Source organism: Lissotriton helveticus, chromosome 4_1 (assembly GCF_964261635.1).
Source record: "Lissotriton helveticus chromosome 4_1, aLisHel1.1, whole genome shotgun sequence".
Classification (NCBI taxonomy): domain Eukaryota; kingdom Metazoa; phylum Chordata; class Amphibia; order Caudata; family Salamandridae; genus Lissotriton; species Lissotriton helveticus.
This window is the reverse complement of record NC_136063.1, coordinates 975,723,279-975,745,116: the sequence shown is the minus strand read 5'-3', so window position 1 is coordinate 975,745,116 and position 21,838 is coordinate 975,723,279. Positions and strand designations below refer to the sequence as shown.

At 47.0% G+C, this 21,838-nt stretch overlaps 1 protein-coding gene across 2 annotated transcripts in view; it reads right to left on the bottom strand.

Moving 5' to 3' along the window:
* Positions 1-548: 548 nt before the first annotated feature.
* ANKH (ANKH inorganic pyrophosphate transport regulator) overlaps positions 549-21,838 on the bottom strand; it is a 563,090-nt gene continuing 541,800 nt past the window's right edge. For both annotated transcript variants that reach the window (XM_078687590.1, XM_078687591.1), the window contains exon 12: positions 549-2,711. In XM_078687590.1, coding sequence (XP_078543716.1) covers positions 2,595-2,711 — 117 coding nt within the window. In that variant the 3' untranslated portion in view covers positions 549-2,594. The remainder of the gene's footprint in view (positions 2,712-21,838) is intronic.

Sequence of the window (21,838 nt, the reverse complement as noted above, 5' to 3'; positions counted from 1 at the left end):
GTGATGTCATTTGAGATGTCATCAGTGATGTCATCAGTGATGTCACTGACCATGTCATGAATGATGTAATATGTGACATCATCAGCAGTGGATTGCGGGTGCGCGATATATAGTTAGTGCAACTAACTATATATGGAATTTCAATGGTTTTGTGTGAGTAAAATAAGGTTTTGTAAATGCTAATTCCTAACTATATATGGTCTATAACCTATGGTTTTTTCAGTGAATATATATATATATATATAGTCACACGTTTTCATTTGATCCATTAACCAAGACTTAAAGCGCGAGGAGAGGAAAATGGACTATTAGAAATGATGTACTCCAAAATATTTAAATACTGTTTTTCTGATATATCAGGTACGCCACTGTTAAACTGATAATGCATATTTTACTTGACGGGCTATAAGCCTCCCTACGTTAAAATTCACTTAATCATCAGTGCTAAACAATTAGAAGTGAACAACTCCTTGCATCATATATAGCACACGAGGCATATATAAATGAGAATTAAATATTTCACTGAAAAAATAAAAAGCACTTTTCAATTTTCTTAACCACTGTTCATTATATTTGGTCATTATACAATATGCAATACATATAAATTTAAATCCATTTTTATCCATAAAATATCCTTTTCAAGTTTTTCATAACATTAATCTCACCCTTTTCAATCATATTACCAAGCATTCACACATTTGCTCAATATCATAGCCTAACATATTATATTTAAATAGAATACTTTTGTCCCCTCTACTTCTTGAAGTAGAATATTAGGCTCTAACCCCACACAAATATTAAATATTTACAAATGTTCTACAAATTCTGCTGCTTAAATACCTTGTCTCGTGTCATATGAAACAAAAGCTTAATATAAAACGGCATTGTTTTCTCCGTTCTGACCAGACACAATTGTTTTACCATTTGTAGGTATGTGTTTTGGAGAATGCAACCTCATGGCAATGAAGCAGACCCTAGACGGGCCTTAACATGAAGACCAACACCAGATTTAAATATAGATTTTTTTGCATTTGAATATTTGTGACGATCCAATGTGTTTTTATACCACACGCATTCTGTTTGAAGGAAAGGCGTCCACAAATAACTGGAAGTATCCATATTGAAACAGCATCAGTTTCATATATGCTTTTTTTTCCAAAAAGCAATGAACTCTCAAGATAAGAAACATAGATGACACTGTGACGTTTCACCTAACGGCATATTAAGTACATTTTTTCTTAACATATAATCAGGACAAAATGGCAAGGGACATTACATGCACTAATACTGAAACAATATGGTTTCCAAGGCACACTGACACACTGGTACTGAAATGGTAAAACTCTAAGAGATTGTATGGCACTTTTTCTTTTGCAGTGCAGACTAGCTAAACAATGAACATAAACTTCAAACAACTTGACTGAAAAAATAAATATTGATTTGAGGGTAGGATGAATGTGGAATTAAAATCAAGGAGCACATTTGGCTATTTTTTATATTTTGCTAATTCCAAGACATACTGTTCATGATAAAAACACAAATATCTTCCCATTTTTAAAACAGTCAGCTTGTGAACTGTGCAACCATGAGAACTGGGCGTGGTTCCGAGTTCAAAAGATCCCATTGGTTTAAAGTGTGGTATAAAAACACGCTACCATGGAACAGTGTAAGCGTGCTAGCGTAAGTGTATCTTACGCATATTTTTCCTGCCACTGACTCAACAGCGTTGTTGCTTCTCAGGGTGCTATTTTAACGTTAACAGAATTTTGAAATGAGCCTTACCATGAGAAGCAGTGCCGAGGTACCCACTGATCATCTCTACTGGAAACTAGCACATGCATCTAAAGAAAACGGCAATTATCTTGCATTATTGACTCATTCCGAATGCCATTATTGCTAGAGTCATTTCCATGAAAGTTGGTTATGGCGTTGTGCATTTCGTTTGCAAGTACAACAGTTGCAGTGGTATCCTGCACTCAACTTCTGCCGATACAAAATGGTGGCTGGTTAGCCCGTCCTCACTAGGCCTCCCACAAGCTCATTGACTTTCAAGACCCAACTATAGCATCACGTGCCTTACGACAGTGTTCATCATCCTCTACGCGAAAGTCAATACACTCCTCACCTTGGCATGTTTGGGCTGGAATGACGCAAAATACTTTGTTTCCAATGAAAGAGAAAAGAATGAACTTCCGGAGGACGTGGTTGAGGTTTCAGTGAAGGAAACTGAAGAAAAAACACAAGGAGGACGGCAGTGCAGCGAATGGCAGCAAAAAGTCAACTAGTGCTTTGGTTGACACGCGTAGCATAGATTGTCCAGTTCTGAAGGGTTCTGTGGGAAGTTTCCAGCAGATGTGACGTACCCATGTCTGCTGTGTTTGAATGGAATAAAAGAGGTTAATGCTTACTTCAAGAGAAGGCCATCAAGGCCCCTAAAATAAAGCATACCCAGTATGCTAAAGAAATTGTCTGAAACCTTGCAAAGTCAAGGGCTCTTGTAAAAAAAAAAAAGAAAGAAAAAAAAACAATAGGCCGAAATAGGAAACAATGCTAAAGTGTCCTCTTGACTGCCACTAAAGAAGGATTTCTGGAACTCACTCTCCCTCTTCCCTCATCTCCACCATGTCAGTCATTTCTTCAGTTTGTGGCATGTCATTCATCGCAGAGCCTTCCCCTTCCACGGCCTGTTCGTTCTCATTTCGTTTCTTCTTCTAAAATGGAAAGGCAAAAGGATGCTGTATTTGAATTTGATAATTCGAAATCAGAGGAAACTTTGTTCAGCACAGCAGGTCTAAGCATGTCATGGATTGTATTACAAAAAGTGAACATGGAGCAAAGCAGGAAATAGCACAGGTTTTCACTACGTGGGGTAGATTTATCAACACTGTGTGCCAGTGCAGTCACCAAAAGAGATACAAATTGGTGCAAAGTGCTGTTTTGTAATTTACTTTCTAGTGCAAAACATTTTTTGCTGTAATGTGTTCTAAAAGTAATACAAATTATATTGTGTGCTACTTTGTAATATTTCGCATCAGTGGTGTGACCAAAGTTGGTACATGGCCTCTCTCACGCTACCACCCATGGTTTTTGATGTAAGTCCTATCTTCTAACAATTGAAGACAATCTTTGCTTGAAAAAAATAAATAATGCCTACTTGAAGCAGGTGTTAACACACCGAGATTTTTAACACCTTGCCTGCGCCGAACGTTCAGCTCCAGTGCTGAACGTTCGAAAAACGGGTGGGGCACCGTCGGCCAACGGACGTTCGCAGCACTACCAAAGTAGTGCATGTGACGACCGTTGACCGACGGCAGCAGCCAAGGGGTTAAACATCACCCATACGCTGTGCTGTACACTACGTATACAATGTTTAACATATTTTAAAGTATATCTTAGCATAGTATTTTTCTACAGAAGGATACTCTTCCAGTACAAAACTTAAGCTAGACATCACACACACATTTGCGCTATGGTGGAAAAATGTGTGCATGATGCTAGGCGAACTAAAAGAGCACCACTGCTGAGGAAGAGAAGAGCAGCAGAACATTTAAGTAGATATGGCACTGTCCTGCTCTCTCCTCCAAGGCCTATGCAGTGCAGCAATTTGTTGCTGTTCTGCTTTGTGCTAGTTTATAGTAAATCTCCCTCAGACCCCAACATAATTTGTGACTGCAGAGAGAATGTCCCATAGTAATAGGGCACCATTTGTACAATTAGAAATATTTAGCCTGATTCATGTACGGGCCGTTTTGCGTGTCCCTAATAGCGATCAATAGCGACTCGCTATTGAGGAAACGCAAAACGGCATTCATGTACTTTTCGGAGAAAAAATAGCGACTCGCATGCGGGCGCTAAAGCCGTTAGCGACCCACAAAAAACGCAGAATAATCGCTATTTCCGGCTACCTGCGATCGGGATTGCGACTCGCAATCCCGATCGCACGAGATTGCGCTCGCAATCCCAATTGCACGGGATTGCGAGTCGCATTCTCGCGGGATCTGGAAAACGGGAAGACGCATTCCGAGCACCGTGATGACATCACAACCAGGAAGCAGCCAAATCCCACCCCCAAACACCACAGTGACGCTATCAGTCGACTGTCCACGACGGAAAGCTGCCACCAACCCGCCGTTTGCGCATCCCGACCCCGCCGAAATAGCGACCGCTATGTCAGACGAACCGCAGCCCGGACCCAGCAACAGCGCTGGCCGCAAGCGCAAATTGAAATTCTCCGAACAGGAGCTGGAGAACCTCATAGAGGGTGTGGTGGCCAACCACGACCAGCTGTTTGGTGCAAACTCCCGGAGGGTCCCAGAGCAGGAGAAGAGGAGGATCTGGGTGGGGATTGCCGCAAGCGTGAACTCTGTGGGCGTTGCGGACAGGTCCCTGGAGGAATTAAAAAAGCGGTGGTACGACCTCCGAGGGCGTGCCAAGGAGAGGGTGGCGGAGCGCCTTGGTGAGGCATCAGGCACCGGAGGTGGTGGACCGACTGTCCCACCCAACACCCCCCTGGAGGACCGGGTAGAGGACACGTTGGAGAGGGAGGCGTGTGTTGGCGTGACCCCTCTGGACTCCTCCCGCCCCACCCAAGACACCCAAGGTAAGTGGCATGCGACTGCGACCCTGTCCCCTATGACCGCCCCTGACCAAATAGGCTCACTCATTGGCCCTTAGTCATGCCGTGCATCAGGAAATGCCCTGAAGCATTGTGGGAGACGTAGTATGTCCACAATGTAGTAGTACCACAATGCGGCCCGAAAGGTTCCAAAGTGCGCAAATACACAGCCACCCAGGGAATGACACCCAGCATGCATGTAACATCTGCACGTCGGACAGTCACATGCACCTAATGAGTATCCACTTACCCTCACAGGTGCGGGAGATAGCAGCGACAGTGAGAGGCTGCTGATCGACGAGGAGGCCCAGGAGGAGGAATCCCTACCTGCTACCCAGCCACCAGCCCCTGCGGCAGCGCCAACACCAGCAGCCAGGCCACCCACCTTGCCTGCTGCATCCGCCTCAGGCCCACCGGCTGCCAAGGCCAGGCCACCCACCTTGCCTGCTGCATCCGCCTCAGGCCCACCGGCTGCCAAGGCCAGGCCACCCACCTTGCCTTCTGCATCCGCCTCAGGCCCACCGGCTGCCAAGGCCAGGCCACCCACCTTGCCTTCTGCATCCGCCTCAGGCCCACCGGCTGCCAAGGCCAGGCCACCCACCACACCTGCCGCACCTGCAACACCAGCTGCTGCAAGACCTGCAGCTCGTCCACCACCATCTGGGCCAGCCACATCCGCTACACAGCGGCCGACCACCAGGAGGGGCAATGGCCATTTCCACGCCTGCATGAGTGTGGAGCGGCGCATGCTGCGTTTACACCAGCGCCAGTCGCAGCAGCAAGGAGCCATCCAGCTCCAGCTGCAGAAGATCGGCCGCAATGTGGCGGGAGTGGGCGAGAGGGTGGACCGCATGACGGCGGCCATTGACCGCATGGCGACGGCTATGGAACACAACACTGCAGCGCTGGTGAAGTACCGAAGTGTTGCTAGCAGGCGCCACCACCAGTTGCTGAGCCGGCTGTCCACCTATAGCCGCTCCAATTATGCCTCGGCAAATGCCACCACCCTGCTTGCGCGGCGCTCGTTAACCCAGCAGCACCAACTCGTCCAGTGCTGCGAGGATATTACCCGGGTGCTGGAGCATTTGACAACCGCCGTCACCGCACTGCACGCACCTGTGATTCCGGCAATTGTGGGGGGTGATGATGCTAGTGAGGGTGCCTCTAGTGTCAGCAGCCACTCTGCCAGGCCCCCCCACCTAGGCGCAGCACAAGGGCTGCCCCAGCTCCAGCTGCCCAGGAAGAGGAAGAGGCTCCCAGGCGCCTGGGAATTGTGCGCCGGAGGCGCCAATGACATTGTGTCAGGGACACAGGCGCAGGCTGAACTTAAGCCTGCCATGGAGCGTCTCATGCAGTATGCATGAATACTGCATTTTGTAAATAGTTGTTACGAAGACCCATTTATTTTTTTGTGATTCAAACAAATACATTTATTTTGGTGCACACATACGCCTTGTGTAATCATTACAGTTTGCATGCAATTGTGATATGTGGGGTGGGGGAAGGGGGTGGGCTAGAAATTGTTAGCTGTGATGTGGTTGCGACGTCTGTGGCCTTCAGCTGGGTTCTCCCCGCGTGCATGGTGCGCATGTGCTGCTGGCCGGTCGTCCCCCTCAGATTCACTGCCTGAGATGTCAACTGGTATCCGGCGCTTGGTTGCAATGTTATGAAGCATTGCACAGACAGCCACAATGCGGCAGCACGCTGCAGGACTGCAATACATGGCCCCACCTGTCTTGTGCAGTATACGGAACCTGCTCTTGAGCAGGCCAAATGTCCTTTCAATACAGTTCCTTGTCCGGATGTGCGCAACATTGTAGCGGCGTTGCTGAGGTGTGGCAGGGTTGAGGTAAGGGGTCAGGAGGTATTCCCGTAGGGCGTAGCCACTGTCACCTGAATGAGAGGAGCAGATGTTGATTGCCTGTGCAGCGCAGTTACTTCATAGCAATGTGACATTGTCGACAAAGTGTACTTACCAAGTAGGTGTCCTTCCCCAAACTCTCCCCTGATCAGTCGTGTGTGGAGTCCGCTGTGCCTGAAGATAAAGGAGTCATGGGTACTCCCTGGGTACTGGGCCACAATGTCAGTGATGATGGTCTTGGCATTGCAGACCATCTGTATGTTGAGGGAGTGGTACGACTTCCTGTTGCGGTACATATACTCCGTGCCAGCTGGTGGGCAGATGGCGACGTGGGTACAGTCTATGCAGCCAAGGACATGGGGAAAATGGGCAACATTATAAAATTGTAGTTTTGTGAGGTCCAAATCCTGTTGGCTCGTGGGAAATGTGATGTGCCGGTGGAGCTGGGTGAGCATGGCGTCAACAAAAGTGTGGAGGCAGCGTGACATGGTGGGCTGGGAAATCCCCCCAGCAGCGGCTACTATGCCCTGGAAACTGCCGGATGCCAGGAGGTGTAGGCTGCACAATACCTGCACATGTGTGGGCACAGAATTGTTTCGCCTTGTTGGGTGCTGCATGATGGGGTCGAGTTCTTGTATCAGCCAGGTGATCATTTCCCCATTCAGCCTGTATTTAGCATAAATCTGTTCTCTGGTTTGCCCCAGCAAGGTGACCCGCTGCCGGTAAATCCTTGCCTGCCTCATGCGTCTCCTCCGTGCTGCTCGCTGTAGCCTTCGCCGCCTCACCACCATGTACATCCCAGGCATTGTGGAACGCCTATTGCTGCTGCTGAATGTCCTTATGTGTGATTGGTCAGGCCTGGACCTGTTGGTGATTGGCTAACAGTTTTTCAAATTTTGGTTAATCATGGCTTTTATGGTTACCACCTGCTTTGAGTTGTCCTTAAATTGCGCCGCGCTAATGTGCGATTTAGCGATTTTTCGCTAATGTATTTCTTTCATGAATGCCGATTGAGACAATATTGCGTTTCGCTATTCAATTCGCAGATTCCGTGGTTGGTCGCTATTTCATTATCGCTAATGCTCGACTTCCCGGAGTCTGCGACTTTTACAGCGTAATCGCTATTCCGCTCGCTATTATTTTTTTGCGATTTCGCTATTTCGTACTTGAATGCCGATTCCGTGTTTTGCACCCGCAATTGCGTTTTCGCAGCCATTGCGGGCGCTATTTCGCTTCATGAATCAGGCTGATTGTGTGTTTAGTTTTAAAAGAATTGTTGCCAGGTACGTGCTAACATTGGGGTGTGTGAAGTAGCCATGATAAGTCTGTAATTTTGTACATGTATGCAACCAGTGACTTCTGAAGTCAATTATTCCACATTTTATGAGCAAGGATTCCCTTAACGTGAGCCCCGCAAATATTTAAGCACTGAAACAAAAGTTGCCCGCATTCTTGGATTGCAACCTTTTGCGAATCATTTCTTTCTAACTGCTGGAGGCCATTTTGTGATGAAAATGGAAACACAAGAGTACTTTTCCCAGATCAGCCTTCAAGTTCTTTTTCAGCCCTTTTCATCCCTTCACCTCTGCTGGTAGCGACCCCCTCAATCTGCTCTCTTCTGTCTAGCTTCTCTCCCCCACTCTTCATGCCACCTGTTTAACTTATCAGCCTACTCACTGTTTAGTCCACTCACCTTGCCTCCCTCCATATCCTCGCATTCAGGTGTGTTCCACTCTTCCTATCTTTTTCCACCCTTAGCCATTTTCATCTGTTTTCCTAAACTCTTCACTTCCGTTTTCTTTTCTACGCTTCAGTTCCACTTCCTCCATCTTCAATTTTACTTGTCTTTTTTCGTCTTCTCAGCCTTGCTACTGTGTTGGCTCTCCACTCACGCTTAAAAAACATAGGTGCATATGTACAAGAACTTAACGTCATAGTAGCGTATATTTTTTGATGTTACGGTGTTTTTTTTTTTAATCGCCGTATTTACAAGTTGCCGCTAATTGTAGTTAGCTGTACTTTTCTGGGGTAAACATGTTTTTTTAACATCGCCACTTCTGTTAGTGTGACTTAACGAAAATGAGATGCAAGGTGGGCATTCCCATGCAAACACTGAAGCTAACCCACCGTCGCCATATTTACAATGAAATTCCCATACGGTGATAACCCACCAAAACTGCTGCTAAGTCCAGTTAGAGGCAGTTTTTTAAGACCAGAAAATAGCTGGTCTTAAAATTGGTGCAAACACTGGGGGCCTCATTTCAGAGGTTTTGGTGCTGGACAGCGCTGCAAAGAATGTTGCTGCGCTGCCCTGCGACAAAACAAAATGGCAGGAATGTGCAGTATCAATAAGATAGGATGCATTCCTGGGCCTCATTCATTAAAAGTGTTGCATCGCTGCGACAAAACAGCATTGCAACACTTTTCACTGCAACCTTCTTGCAATACCATGGATGTGCCATATTCAATGTACGGCGCTCCATTTTGCAATCAATGACAGATACGTCTGGAATACTGACGTAACAGGCAGCACTAAAGTCACGCATTGCTACAGTTGTGTTGCAAGCATGACGCAACTCCAGCAATGCCTGGGGCCAAACTATCCTTATAGCACTGAATCACCTTTATGCCTGCCATGAGGCAGGAGTAAGGTTTTGACGCAGTGGTGCCCTAGAATTGTCACAGTGAAATCTGAGAGACTTCACTGCACCAATCCTACAAGCATTGTTGCGTTGGAACGCCCACCCTGCATTCCTCATACCAGACGTAGGTATAATGTGGCACAGGGCTTCACAAGGTCATGCATATGCCTCGATGCGTCACTTTCTAAGTATGGCGCAACATGGTGCAAGATCCATGCTGCAAGTACGTCAAGAAAATGACGCACCAGCGGCATTAAACTTCCAGAAGGGGCTCAGGATTAAGGCCCCGTCTTTTTGCCTTAGGATGGTGCACAGTGGCTGCCATGCGCCAATGCAGGCACCCTTGCGCCATGGTTGGTGTGTTATATCCTGATCATCTCCTTCCCTGCTGCTCAGCCTGTGTGTGTATGATGTCATTGGAATGTTACTGTGTGCATGATTTGAATGTGTGGTCAGTTTGATTGAGTGGGCTGAGCAGCTGGATGCTGCTCCCGGTGGGGCCTGATTCCTTACTCCTTATTATCTTACTTTTACCTAAATTTAACTAATAAATACCAACTTAAGAATACCAACGTCTACTGGATCTTATTACCTTACAAATTACATTTACTACATTGCAACAATGGCGACGAGGGTGGGATGGAACTACGTGTGCAGGAACTAAATTTACAATATGGAACTACAAGATATGAAGAAAAGTTTATAAATGAAGACAAGCAACGCTTAATGATGCCCCACCGGTGTCATGTCACATCTGACAGCCTACAGGAAACATCAATAAAGGTATGTTTCAAGCGTTGGTCTTTGTGCAGATTATTAAATTTTAAACTAGGAGATTTATTGGCAAGAGCGTCAAAATTTCGAGTTATGACTGTTGTCAGAGAGAAACAGTGGAAAACTTAAATATATTTCGTCAAGATGTTCAGAGCCCAACTTTAATTGACTATCTATTTTTATAAGGGCAAAGATGTGAACTGACTATTTATAATTCAAGGCAAAGATGTGAACTTTTAAGCATTTTATTTGATGCGGCGCGGCTGCTTTCAATTGATCCATAACCTGTGAAGATAATTGTGACAGATATCTGGACTATTTAAAAGTAAATTGCAACTGTGAAACAAATGAGCGCTGCGTTCATAGGAAGACAACTGCCTTTTCAATTCACCATCTACAAGCAAATGTACACGCTGCGATTTTGTTTTCACTCTGTGACTTCCGTTTTCATTAACATTTATAGTTATTTGGAGCAGTGTTTAAGAGGTAATTGGGTGCCAGCGTGATCAACTTAACAGCTGCCAGCGCGCCCAACTTTACGGAGCTGTAAATATTCCTTTCACTAAAATTTCTGACACTCACCGTCCTGTTTGGAGATGACGGTTGAGTTGTCAGTTGATTTACAGCGATCCTTGTCCTTCCCCTACTTCACACTGTGTGATGACGTTTCAGAAGGCTCTGAGGAGTTGGCGAAAGGGAGCTCTCCTCGTGTTCTATTTCCGTGATGTCAGCCTATGACTCACCGCCTTTGTTAAAGCACGTCTTCTCAGCCTATGAGTCATCGTCTTTAATCAAACGCATCTTTACTGTGAACCATCGGGCGAAGACATGACAGCGTGAAAGTTACTGCATGCCATCGTCAAATTTTCAGGCATTTTCCGATGTAAAAGACATTTAATCCGCTGATGTAGTACAGAACGAGCCTTTTCATTCCAACAGCATTTCTGACATGAAGATTTTCTTTCTGGGTGTCTGCCAGCGTTTACATCATCGTGTCACAGCGACTGACACGCTAACTTGTTTTAAACCCTGCTAGTTTCTGGGATGTTTTCGTTTATATTTCAAGAGACAAGGTACTATTTATTTATTTAAGTCTCACAATTCACAACGTCCAGCATGACAACGGTGACTACCTTTATTATTTTAGTTTCTTATTTTCTACAAGTTACTACATAATAATTGTTTTGATGTACATGTTATATTCTGAATAATTTATGGAACTATTAATTGCTGAAATTGATCGATTAATTTATTTATGTTCTGAGTGATGTTCTTATTTACTGTTACTGCAGGAACTGTTATATCCTGTAATTAATGAATTAATTTATGTACACTTTACTTTAAAGGTCGATTTTAATGGTCAAGTTTTAATATGCGGAGTTGTGACAATGTTTGAATTTATTTATGGAAATGAACCACAATTGTGCTCAATTAATTTGAGGTGTTCATTTAGTTGTTGATATTCATTTATACTGATTTTGATGAACCACTTATTTAATAGTGCTCTATTTTAAATAGAGGAGTTCACACTTTACTACGATTAGTTGTGCAGAGTCTACATTTATTGCTGAACTTTGAGGAGTTCAATGTTGGTGTGTATTTTCTTGAACTTTGAGGAGTTCAATGCTAGTATATATTTTGATGTACTTTGAGGAGTTCAATGCTAGTGTGTATTATAGATTTGTTGCGGAGCCACATAGGTGCTCATAGTTTGAGGCGCTCCTGTATTTTCTGAAGTTTAGTTCTCCAGTTTGGAATTTTATGATGCATATGTTGCGGAGCCACATACGTGCTCATGGTTTGAGGTGCTCCATTTCTTTGTGATCAAATTATATGAGGCTGCAGAGTCCTCAGTTAAGTTTATTCATGTTTTATTTTGCTGAACCACGCAAGTGCTCTTTTCAATAAGAGGTGTTCAGTTACAGAGAGTCGTTAGGTAGCCATGTACCCATGCATTAGGTGTTATGCGCTTTGTTCTTTTTACTTTATTTAAGTGTGTTTCGAATAGCGTGGTAACTCCTACATCCTAAATTGGTTATTCTATTGGGACACCATCTTGTTTAGTTTATTTCCCTTTTATTACTTATCGTAACAGTCTGGCCAACTGCCATGATTGGTGATATTTTGGATTTTCTTTGAGATGGGAGATGATTCTATGTGATTACTCTCTGATTTTGTGCGAGAAGATATTATCCCTGAATTTGTGCGAGAAGATATTATTCCTCTTTTCATCTTTCATGATGATATATTACCATTTCATAATATTACTTACAGTTATTCATTTTCTATGTTGACTGCTCATTTCATGATACAGTTACTCATTTTCTATGTTGACTGCTCATTTCATGATATTATTTACAGTTAATCAATTTATATGTACTACTTATTCGTAATCCTGATTTTGTCACCATCAGGACATACTATATTCAGTTTCACTTTCTCTCTTTTATTTTCATTGTTTTAAAAGAGGGAGATATGTTATATCCTGATCATCTCCTTCCCTGCTGCTCAGCCTGTGTGTGTATGATGTCATTGGAATGTTACTGTGTGCATGATTTGAATGTGTGGTCAGTTTGATTGAGTGGGCTGAGCAGCTGGATGCTGCTCCCGGTGGGGCCTGATTCCTTACTCCTTATTATCTTACTTTTACCTAAATTTAACTAATAAATACCAACTTAAGAATACCAACGTCTACTGGATCTTATTACCTTACAAATTACATTTACTACATTGCAACATGGTGCATGGGTGACTGTGTTGCGAAGTTGACTGATGTTGTGGCTCAATCTCTACTCAAGACGTCTGCAGGTGTGTCTGGACTAGCGGAGAGAGGGAGTGAACCAGTTTGCCTTCTTGGATCGTTGTTTGCCTGGTCTTTTCTTGAGGGGTGCCAGGGTGTAGGTGCAGTTGGAGATCTATCGGTGGAGGTTACGCGCTGTGGTACTGGAGTCTGTAAGCATTTGCGGAGTGGTGGTGCTGAGGGAGTTGACAAGATGTTCTTCGCTGGCCTTGATCCAGCTGCGATGGGGGGCGATGATGGCAGTGGTGTACGGTGGGCATGGTGAAGGCGTGACGTATGCAATGATGGTCGGTCCAGGAGAGTTCTGTGATGAGGCTGTAGTTGAAGTTCCCGCTGGTGGAGAAAACGGGCTCGAGCGTGTGTCCAGCTATGTGGGTTGCAGCGATGCCTAGCTGCTTGAGTCCAATGTTGACGAGGATACTCAGGAGGGGGGTGGCGTTCTGGTCACTGGGGTTGTCCAGGTGGAACTTGAGGTCTCCGAGCAGGATGTAGTCCATGGATGGGGGAGCCTGGAGTGCGATGAGGTCTACAATGGTATCGGTGAATGGGGGTTCATGGCCCAGGGGGCCTGTAGATTAGGGTGCAGCGGAGGGTGGTGTTGGGGTAGGTCGGATCTCGAAGTGGAGTAGTTCCATGGTCGCCGTTGGGTCATTAAAGTTTGTGATCAGTTGGATTGTGCTTTTGTAGACGATGGCAATGTTCCTGGATGGTCAGGGTGGTCCTTGCGGGTGATTTTGTAGCCGTCGGGATGGCGATGTCTTGTCCGGAGCAGATGTTGGTCTAGGTTTACATGAAGAAGGCAATGTCTGAGGAGGTGGCATCAAGGATGTCCTAGATTTCTGTGTCATATTTGTGGAGAGACCGCACGTTGAGGATGATGCAGTTGAGCCGGTCAGGTGCGCTGATGTGGCAGGAGTTGTGTTTGCAGTTTTGGCAAGCGCAGGGTGCAAAGGTGTTCTTCTGTGATGCTAGATGGCAGGCGGAGTGGCATCCAGGGTTGAGGGCAAGGAGGATGCTGGCATCACAGCGGTGGAGTGTCTGAGAGGCAGGGTCCCTGGTGTGGGGTAAGTATGGGCGAATTTTGCGTGAAATCAAAAAAATCTGCAAGTTCTCAGAAAAATCTCGCTTATTTTTAGAGTAGAGTAGAGTAGAGTACTTTCTACTGGCTAATCAGTAAGTGCTACCTCGTTGGGTAAATGTATAGTGCTTTTCCTACACTACAGCTGCGTAAAGTGCCAGAAGACCATGTGTGTGTTACTATGCCATCGCGCCGAAGGGCGCAGGGGTCCCTTGGGTGAGCTGTCCATCATAGTGGGTAAATGGCAGGAAGACGGTGCACACAGCTAGTGTGTGGGTGGGGCCAAACGGGCGGGCATCTATGCGAGTTCACATGCCTCTTGTGTGTAAAAAAGGTCAGAGACCGATCAGAGCAGCAGATGAGGAGAAAGAAGCTCCTGGACACAGAACTGCACGGGGATTGCGCTCATGAAAGTGAAGGATTCAGAGGCCTCTATCCAGCATCACAGCTGATTTCCGACGGTAGATATGGGGAGAAAGCACACCTGCCCGGCCTCGACAAAGCTCACGATTGTTTTTGGGCTGATGAATGCGTTACTGAACTTGAGCTTCAACTCAGGTACCTGCTTTATTTATATCTGTAAGTGCTTCCTGTTGAGGTTTAATTTTTGTGACAGGAGCATCGTGCCAGAATGAACCCTGCCCTTCATATTTATCCAAGAAGACGCCATCGTTTTGTGCAATACCTCTACTCAGCTGGAGTACTTTCAACTGGCTAATCAGTAAGTGCTACCTTGTTGGGTGAATGTATAGTGCTTTTCCTACACTACAGCTGCGTAAAGTGCCAGAAGAGTTGTCTCCAATGATCATGTGTGTGTTACTATGCCATCGCCCCGAAGGGCGCAGGGGTCCCTTGAGTGAGCTGGCCATAAAAAAAATCCGCCCGCGCGCGAATTTGTGAATTTTCTGCAATTTCGCAAGATTCGCGGAAAGCGAAATTGCCGAAAATCCGCAAATTTCGCGAGCGTAACAGATTTTTGGCTCATGCTTAGTGCGGGCGTGGTACAGGGCCGGACGGACACAGATGGGCTTGCCTTTGGTGCACCAGTGGCACACACGCAGCGCATGGACATACAGCGTCTGACATTAGGTAGTGCTGCAGAGGGGCTAGACAGCTGTGAGGCGGGAATTGCAAGAAAGGACACTGGAGGGGGCTGGGATGTGGGGAGATCGCAGTGGTAACAAGGGAGAGGCTAGGGAAAAAATTACTGCAAAAAACACTGGAAAAACAAAGCCAAACAAAGCAAAGATCAAAAAAAGACAAAGATAGAAAAATAACGGAGAACAGCAGTAAGATGAACAGGAACAGCAGAAAAGAGGGACAGAAGGGCAGTCAAGCTGTAGAGCAGTGATGCTCTACCACTGGACCACCAGGGATGAGGCGCAGACAGGAGCCTGCGGGTGGAGGAGGGACTCAAACACCTGACCTCCGGGTCAGAGGATCCAGCAGCAGCAGATAGGGACAGTAGCAGCAGCAACCATACGGTGCAGTGCGGTGGGAAGAGGAAGTCCACTAAGGGTTAGTCCCACGTACACCCAAAAGCAAACTAACAGGAGGTAAGGAAAGGCAGCATCACCCACTTGTCTCTTGCGATCTAAGAATGGCAAACAGATTCTGTGTTCTCCAGTTTCCTAGCGAGTAAAAGTGTATCAAGCTGCATACCCAAGGGCCTGGGCCAGAAACCGCCCCTGTGCCCCTGGCACCCACTGCCACCAATAGCTGATCTCAGCAACGTGAGCCAGTTAGTGGAGTCCTCCACCAGTCTTGTGTGGTGCCCTCGGTGAAGTAGGTCAGCCGCAGCGCAGGGATTTCTGAGGGCATGGTGTGCATCACCCACAGGTGCTAGACTTGGGCCCAACCCACCCCCGGGCCTCCTCCGCTACGCGTCCCACCTTCTCCTCACCTGGACGTTGACACTGGGACTCAAACTCTCTCCAAAGCAGGAGCCTCAACCAGGTGGGATTTCACAAGCCTGGGAACAGCAGTCGCCGCCAAGTCCACTGGGGAACCTCCCGATGCAGGTGATGCAACAGTGCCCCCTTAGGTGTGAAGTTGCAGCACTCCCACAACAAAAGTTTGGCGCAGCTCAGGGGCCTCACTCTCCACAGTGTCTGGCCTGCACAGCATCCTCCGGCCTGTGATGCAGAAAGGTGCGGCCCACCATTGGTAATATCCTCCGTAAACCCCGGTGTAGTGGTGGCGCCTGGTATGCAATGCAGACCTCCCTATATTGGTATGCAGGAGCGCCTCTACCGTTCACAGCTCCAAGGTGCGCCAGGCAGTGTTCTCACACAGGTCAGCAACCTGTCTCCATGCGACCTAACAGACTTCACCACCAGGTAAGGGCAATCGCCGACGCCTCATTTTCTACCGCCATGGCCCAACAACTCCACAGCACCTCTGCCTCCCACTCCGGGTCACAGATGCAGGCACAGCGAGGCCTCTGGGCCCCGGGGACTGTCCCCGTTTTAAAGGTTTTCGCTGCCATAGTGTTGCAATGCGGGCGCTATGAAAAGTGATGCATCACTGGTTTTTCCCAGCGATGCACCTCGTTTCATAACTGTAGCACTGAATCTGCAATTCCACTTCCCCTGGGACTCTGTCTGGTTATCCTGGTTGTTGGGGGGTTTGGGGGGGTTGTTGATCTGTGCTGCACTTGGCCTTGGCTGATCCCTTCTGCATACCATTGGTTTTATTTCCTATTTTTCAATGGAGCTGAGCTTATAGGCTATTTTTACTCTAGCGGCAAAAAAAGTCATTTTGGGCTGACTAACTTGAGTTTTTTTGCTGCCAATGGGCCTTTCGTTGCTTTTCTCTCATAAACATCAACATTTTTATCGCCTTGACGATTTCACCGCAGCTAGCTGTTACTATTACCATGTAAATACATCGCTAACAGGGTGATAGTTTTTGATGCCTGGCCACGTTAAGAAAACTGCCGCTCACTAACGCTAACGTTAGTTAGCGGCAGTTCTTGTACATATACCCCATAGTTCTTTTGAACTCATCTCATTTTTGTCACCCACCTCATACATCTCCATTTTCTCACAACAATCCTGTATTCTTCTTTTAACTTTGTTCTTCTCTTTTCCCCACTTTTGTCCGTTACTTCCATCTTACGTACATGCACTGGCCAGGGGCTTTCAAAACTGTGTCACTCTAGTTGACATGCACTCATGCAGTGCATACCAAACTTCACTAGAATACATATACAAATCCAGACGCATTAATCTCAGCGCTAGGATTCTGGGTTCACCATTAGCACCAGAACTTTAGGTGAATGAGCCAGCAGGCTTCCATTCACATGATACAGATAAAGAGGTCTTGTCATACCATAATCACTATAAAAGATGGTATACTGCCACCACCATGCAACAAGTGTGCACCTGTGACACCACCGTGCTACACATGTGAACCTGTGACAGGGACAGTAGACTGCTTGTATCTATGGAGGGAAACAACCTTTACAACGCAGTCATCACATCACACTACATTTACAACGCAGTCATTACATGGCGACATTCTTTACAACGCATTTCACTGCAACGCAACCATTACATTGCATGTCACTACAACGCAGGACACTACAATGCATGATACTACATGCAGGCATTACATTGAATGTCATTACAACGCATAGTACCCCAACACTTACCCTACTGTTGCACCCCCTGGAGTTAAAGTAATAATGTTTACCCCTACACTATCCAACACTTACCCTACTGTTGCACTACCTGGAGTTAGAATAGTAGTTTTTACCCCTACAGTATCCAACATTTACCCTACTGTTGCACCACCTGGAGTTAGAATAGTAATTTTTACCCCTACACTATCCAACACTTACCCTACTGTTGCACCCCTTGGCTTAGAATAGTAATTTTTACCCCTGAACTATCCAACACTTACCTTAAATGCAATGTAATGGTATGCGTTGCAAAGGTATTATGCGATGTAATGGAATGCGTTGTAAATGTAGTTTTAAAACATTTGTTGTAATGGCATTCGATGTAAAGGTATGCGTTGTAAGGGATGTTGCGGTGTAAAAACTGCGTTGTAAAGGTATGCATTGTAAATGTATGCTTTGTAACGTCATACATTCGTCTATGGAGGGTCCACTTGGTGTGATACTCTAGGTACAGGACAGATTCACGACCTTCGTAAATCAAGCACAGATCTAAACCTTCGCGCACAGGCTAGATTAGCATAAGGCTGGTGACCGAATTTGAAAACCATGATACCAGAAAACTTGCAGTCGGACATGCAGGTGACATTGCCCTCCCAACAGGTACAATTACAACCTAAAGTCCAGCTTGTCCGCCACTGACACTGACAGATGAAACAGCACATGATACACTCTTTAAAATGTAGTCTTTGCTGTCGAATTAGGATTACAATAAACGTGTGAAAAATAACTTCAACGGATTTTAGTGGTTGAAAATTGGTTTCCAAATTCCAGAAGTAACAAAGTTGTATTTTCCATTTCTAGTCACTGGAAAATTTGTGTCCAGTGGCATACTGGCCATAAACTAAATCTGGCAAAGTACCTGTGAGTTATCTAAGGCACCCCTACTGGTTCAGGCGCCTTCAATTAAAGTGTTAATTATTAGCTTATTTAAAGGAGCAATGCCCTTTTCCAATCCACGTTACAGCCCACCTTCAGGGCTGCAGTCAGCCCTTGCCTCCCAGTCAGTCACCTCGTAAACAGAGACTGGCCCCTCACAACAGGCACTAACCATTATCAGCTGTTAGGAGCAATGACGGGCCATTCTGCATGTGGCAATGATTGCAGAATTTAAGGTTATACAGGAGCGGTAAGCCAGTCTCTCACACTCTAAAGATTAGAATCAAATGGCCGACAACTGGCCTTAGCTTTCGGGGCTTGGGCAGCATCCACTTACCCACCTTCTGTAGCCCACCGGTTAACAGTTGCTATTTGCAGTCAACATTATACTACAATGAAGGTCCCCACTTCTGCTTTTTCTGTGTTACTAAATGCTTGACTAAGGCCCTAGTTTAACGTTTTCTGGAACTCTTCAACCTGTGCTTGACTGTATATAGCTTTCACTCTAGTGTTCTTCTTTTCTTTAATACAGGGCTCGTTCACTGAAAATCTCAGTAAAAGGTTGCAGATCGTTTGGCCACAGGACACCACCTTGAGCCTCATTACAAATGCCCCGGAACATATTCACCTCCTCTGAATTGCCCTTGCCAAGGATGCAGTTGCGACTGGCGTGTATCAAAGGAGGTGGTTGGGGTGGGGGGGGGGCAACATAAATGTATAATAAAATAGACTTAGCTTTTATCCTGCAGCGCCACCTCTGCCTCCCTCTGGTGTCTTCTCCCCTTACAGAAGCTTTCAATGCAGGAAACTGCACTATCCAATCCTGGCACTGCTTTCAGAGCATAAAAGTATATTACCTTCACGCTGCTTACCTCGCGCCACTGCGCCTCCACCGCGCGGGGATCCGGCCCGATGCTTCCTGCCCCCGCTGTTCTCACCCACAAGCAGATTTCTATCACATGGTATGGCTCTGCTCTGTGATCAGGAGGTATTGAGAGTTGGTAACCGGGGAACTTGCTGAGGTCTTGGGCTGGGAGGTCCCTCTCACTACGTTGAATGTGAATCAGGGCATCTCCGAGGGACTGGACGGCACCAGGGCTGAGAAGCTCTTCCTCAACACTGCCCTGATGGTGGCCATGAGGGACATAGCTGCTCATTGGCTAAATTCAGATCCACCTACGATGGCGCACTGATGTAGGTGAGTGGACTGGTGCGCGGCACAGGAACGGGCCCTATACGCTGCCAGAGGGTGCCCACAAAAGTTTTGTCGAATGGGGCAAATGGGTGGGGGTGGTGGAGGACTAAAGACAGGGGGCTTCTATCATGCGAATGTGGACTGGAGCTGGACCGTCATTACCTTCTCTATGCCTGTCAGCTGTACATGCGGATGTGATGTGTTTTCGTCTAGATTTCGTCTTGCATATTGTGCCCTTGATTGGTGGTGTTATTTTTGCTGCGATTTCATAAAATCAATAAAATTGGTTATAAAAAAACAGCAGCGCCAGTTTTGTATAGAACAGCCTCTCCCAGCGCTCCCTAAGAACACCGGAGGCTTGCGCTTTCTCTAACCCAGCTGTCTAAGACAGCTGGGTTAGAGAAGTTTAAAATGCACGTCTAGCTGGCCAACCAAAGACGGCCGGCCAAAGAGACATGTGCATTTTATAAACACACAGCTCCCTGCTGCTGCCACTTGGCAGCGCTGGCCCCACCCAGTTCTGACACTTAGTTCAGGACAGGCTACAAAAAATAAAACGGTGATCAATGAACTATATTACCGTTTTATTTTTCAGTTCTGGGGCCTGTGGGGCAACGCAAGCTCAAATGGAGGAGCTGCCCCTGCAAGGATGTCAGTAATTCAAGGGGAGTAAGAACACTGTACCCTGAGGGTACTCTCAGAAATGCAAACCTACCTGAGAAATCAGGACTGCCACATCCAATTCAGCCTTTAATTCTCAATTTTCCAAGATTTAACCAGACATTTCGGAAGTTTCACCTAAAGCGTCTTGTTGAAAAACTCACGACCTACAGAGGATATTGTAACTTCAATGGGCAGGAAAGCTCCTAGTACCAGCTCAACCACAATTACCACAGGACTCAAAATGAGGTCCTCAGCATGTGACACTAGCCAGCAGATTTTATGGAATAAATCATGTATTCGTTTTTGTAACCTCATAACAACAACTATCAATCAATCAATCAATCAATCAGTGACACTTATAGAGCGCGCTACATACCCGTAGGGTCTCAAGGCGCTGGGGGGGGGGGGGGGGGGTGCCGCTACTGCTCGAACAGCCAGGTCTTCAGCTTCTTCCTGAAGGAGAGGTGGTCTTGGGTCAGGCGCAGGTCGGTCGGGAGGGAGTTCCAGGTCTTGGCGGCCAGGTAGGAGAAGGACCTTCCTCCTGTAGTCGCTCTTCGGATGCGGGGGACGGCGGCGAGGGCGTGGTTGGCTGATCGGAGGTGGCGTTTGGGAGCGTAGAAGTTGATCCGGCTGTTGAGGTAGCTCGGGCCTTGGTCGTGTAGGGCTTTGTGTGCGTGGGTGAGGAGGCGGAAGGTGATTCTTTTGTTGACGGGGAGCCAGTGAAGGTCTCTCAGATGTCCGATGATGTGGCTGGTTCGTGGGATGTCGAGGATGAGTCTGGCTGAGGCGTTCTGGATCCGCTGGAGTCTCTTCTGGAGCTTGGCGGTGGTACCGGCGTAGAGGGCGTTGCCGTAGTCCAGTCGGCTGGTGACGAGGGCCTGGGTGACGGTCTTCCTGGTCTCGGTGGGGATCCACCGGAAGATCTTCCGTAGCATGCGTAGGATGTTGAAGCACGCCGAGGAGACGTTGTTGACTTGCCTGGTCATGGAGAGGGAGGAGTCCAGGATGAAGCCCAGGTTGCGTGCATGGTCTGTTGGTTTGGGTGCGGTGCCCAGGGCGGGAGGCCACCAGGAGTCGTCCCAGGTGGAGGGGGAAGAGCCCAGGATGAGGACCTCCGTCTTGTCAGAGTTCAGTTTCAGGCGGCTGGTCGTCATCCACTCGGCTACCTCTTTCATCCCTTCGTGCAGGTTGGCTCTGGCGGAGGCGGGGTCGTTGGTCAGGGAGAGGATCAGCTGGGTGTCGTCGGCGTAGGAGATTATGCTGAGGTTGTGTTTGCGTACGATGGCCGCGAGGGGGCTCATGTAGACGTTGAAGAGGGTGGGGCTCAGAGATGATCCTTGAGGGACGCCGCAGATGACTTCGGAGGCCTCTGACTTGTATGGTGGTAGGCGGACTCTCTGTGTTCTTCCGTCGAGGAAGGAGATGATCCATTCCAGCGCCTTGTCCTGGATTCCGACGTTGCTGAGGCGCTGCACTAGGGTGCGGTGGCAGACCGTGTCGAAAGCCGCGGAGAGGTCTAGGAGGATGAGGGCCGCTGTTTCTCCATTGTCCATCAGGGCTCGGATGTCATCGGTGGCGGCGATGAGGGCGGTCTCGGTGCTGTGATTGGCTCGGAAGCCGGACTGTGAGGGGTCGAGGGATCCGTTCGT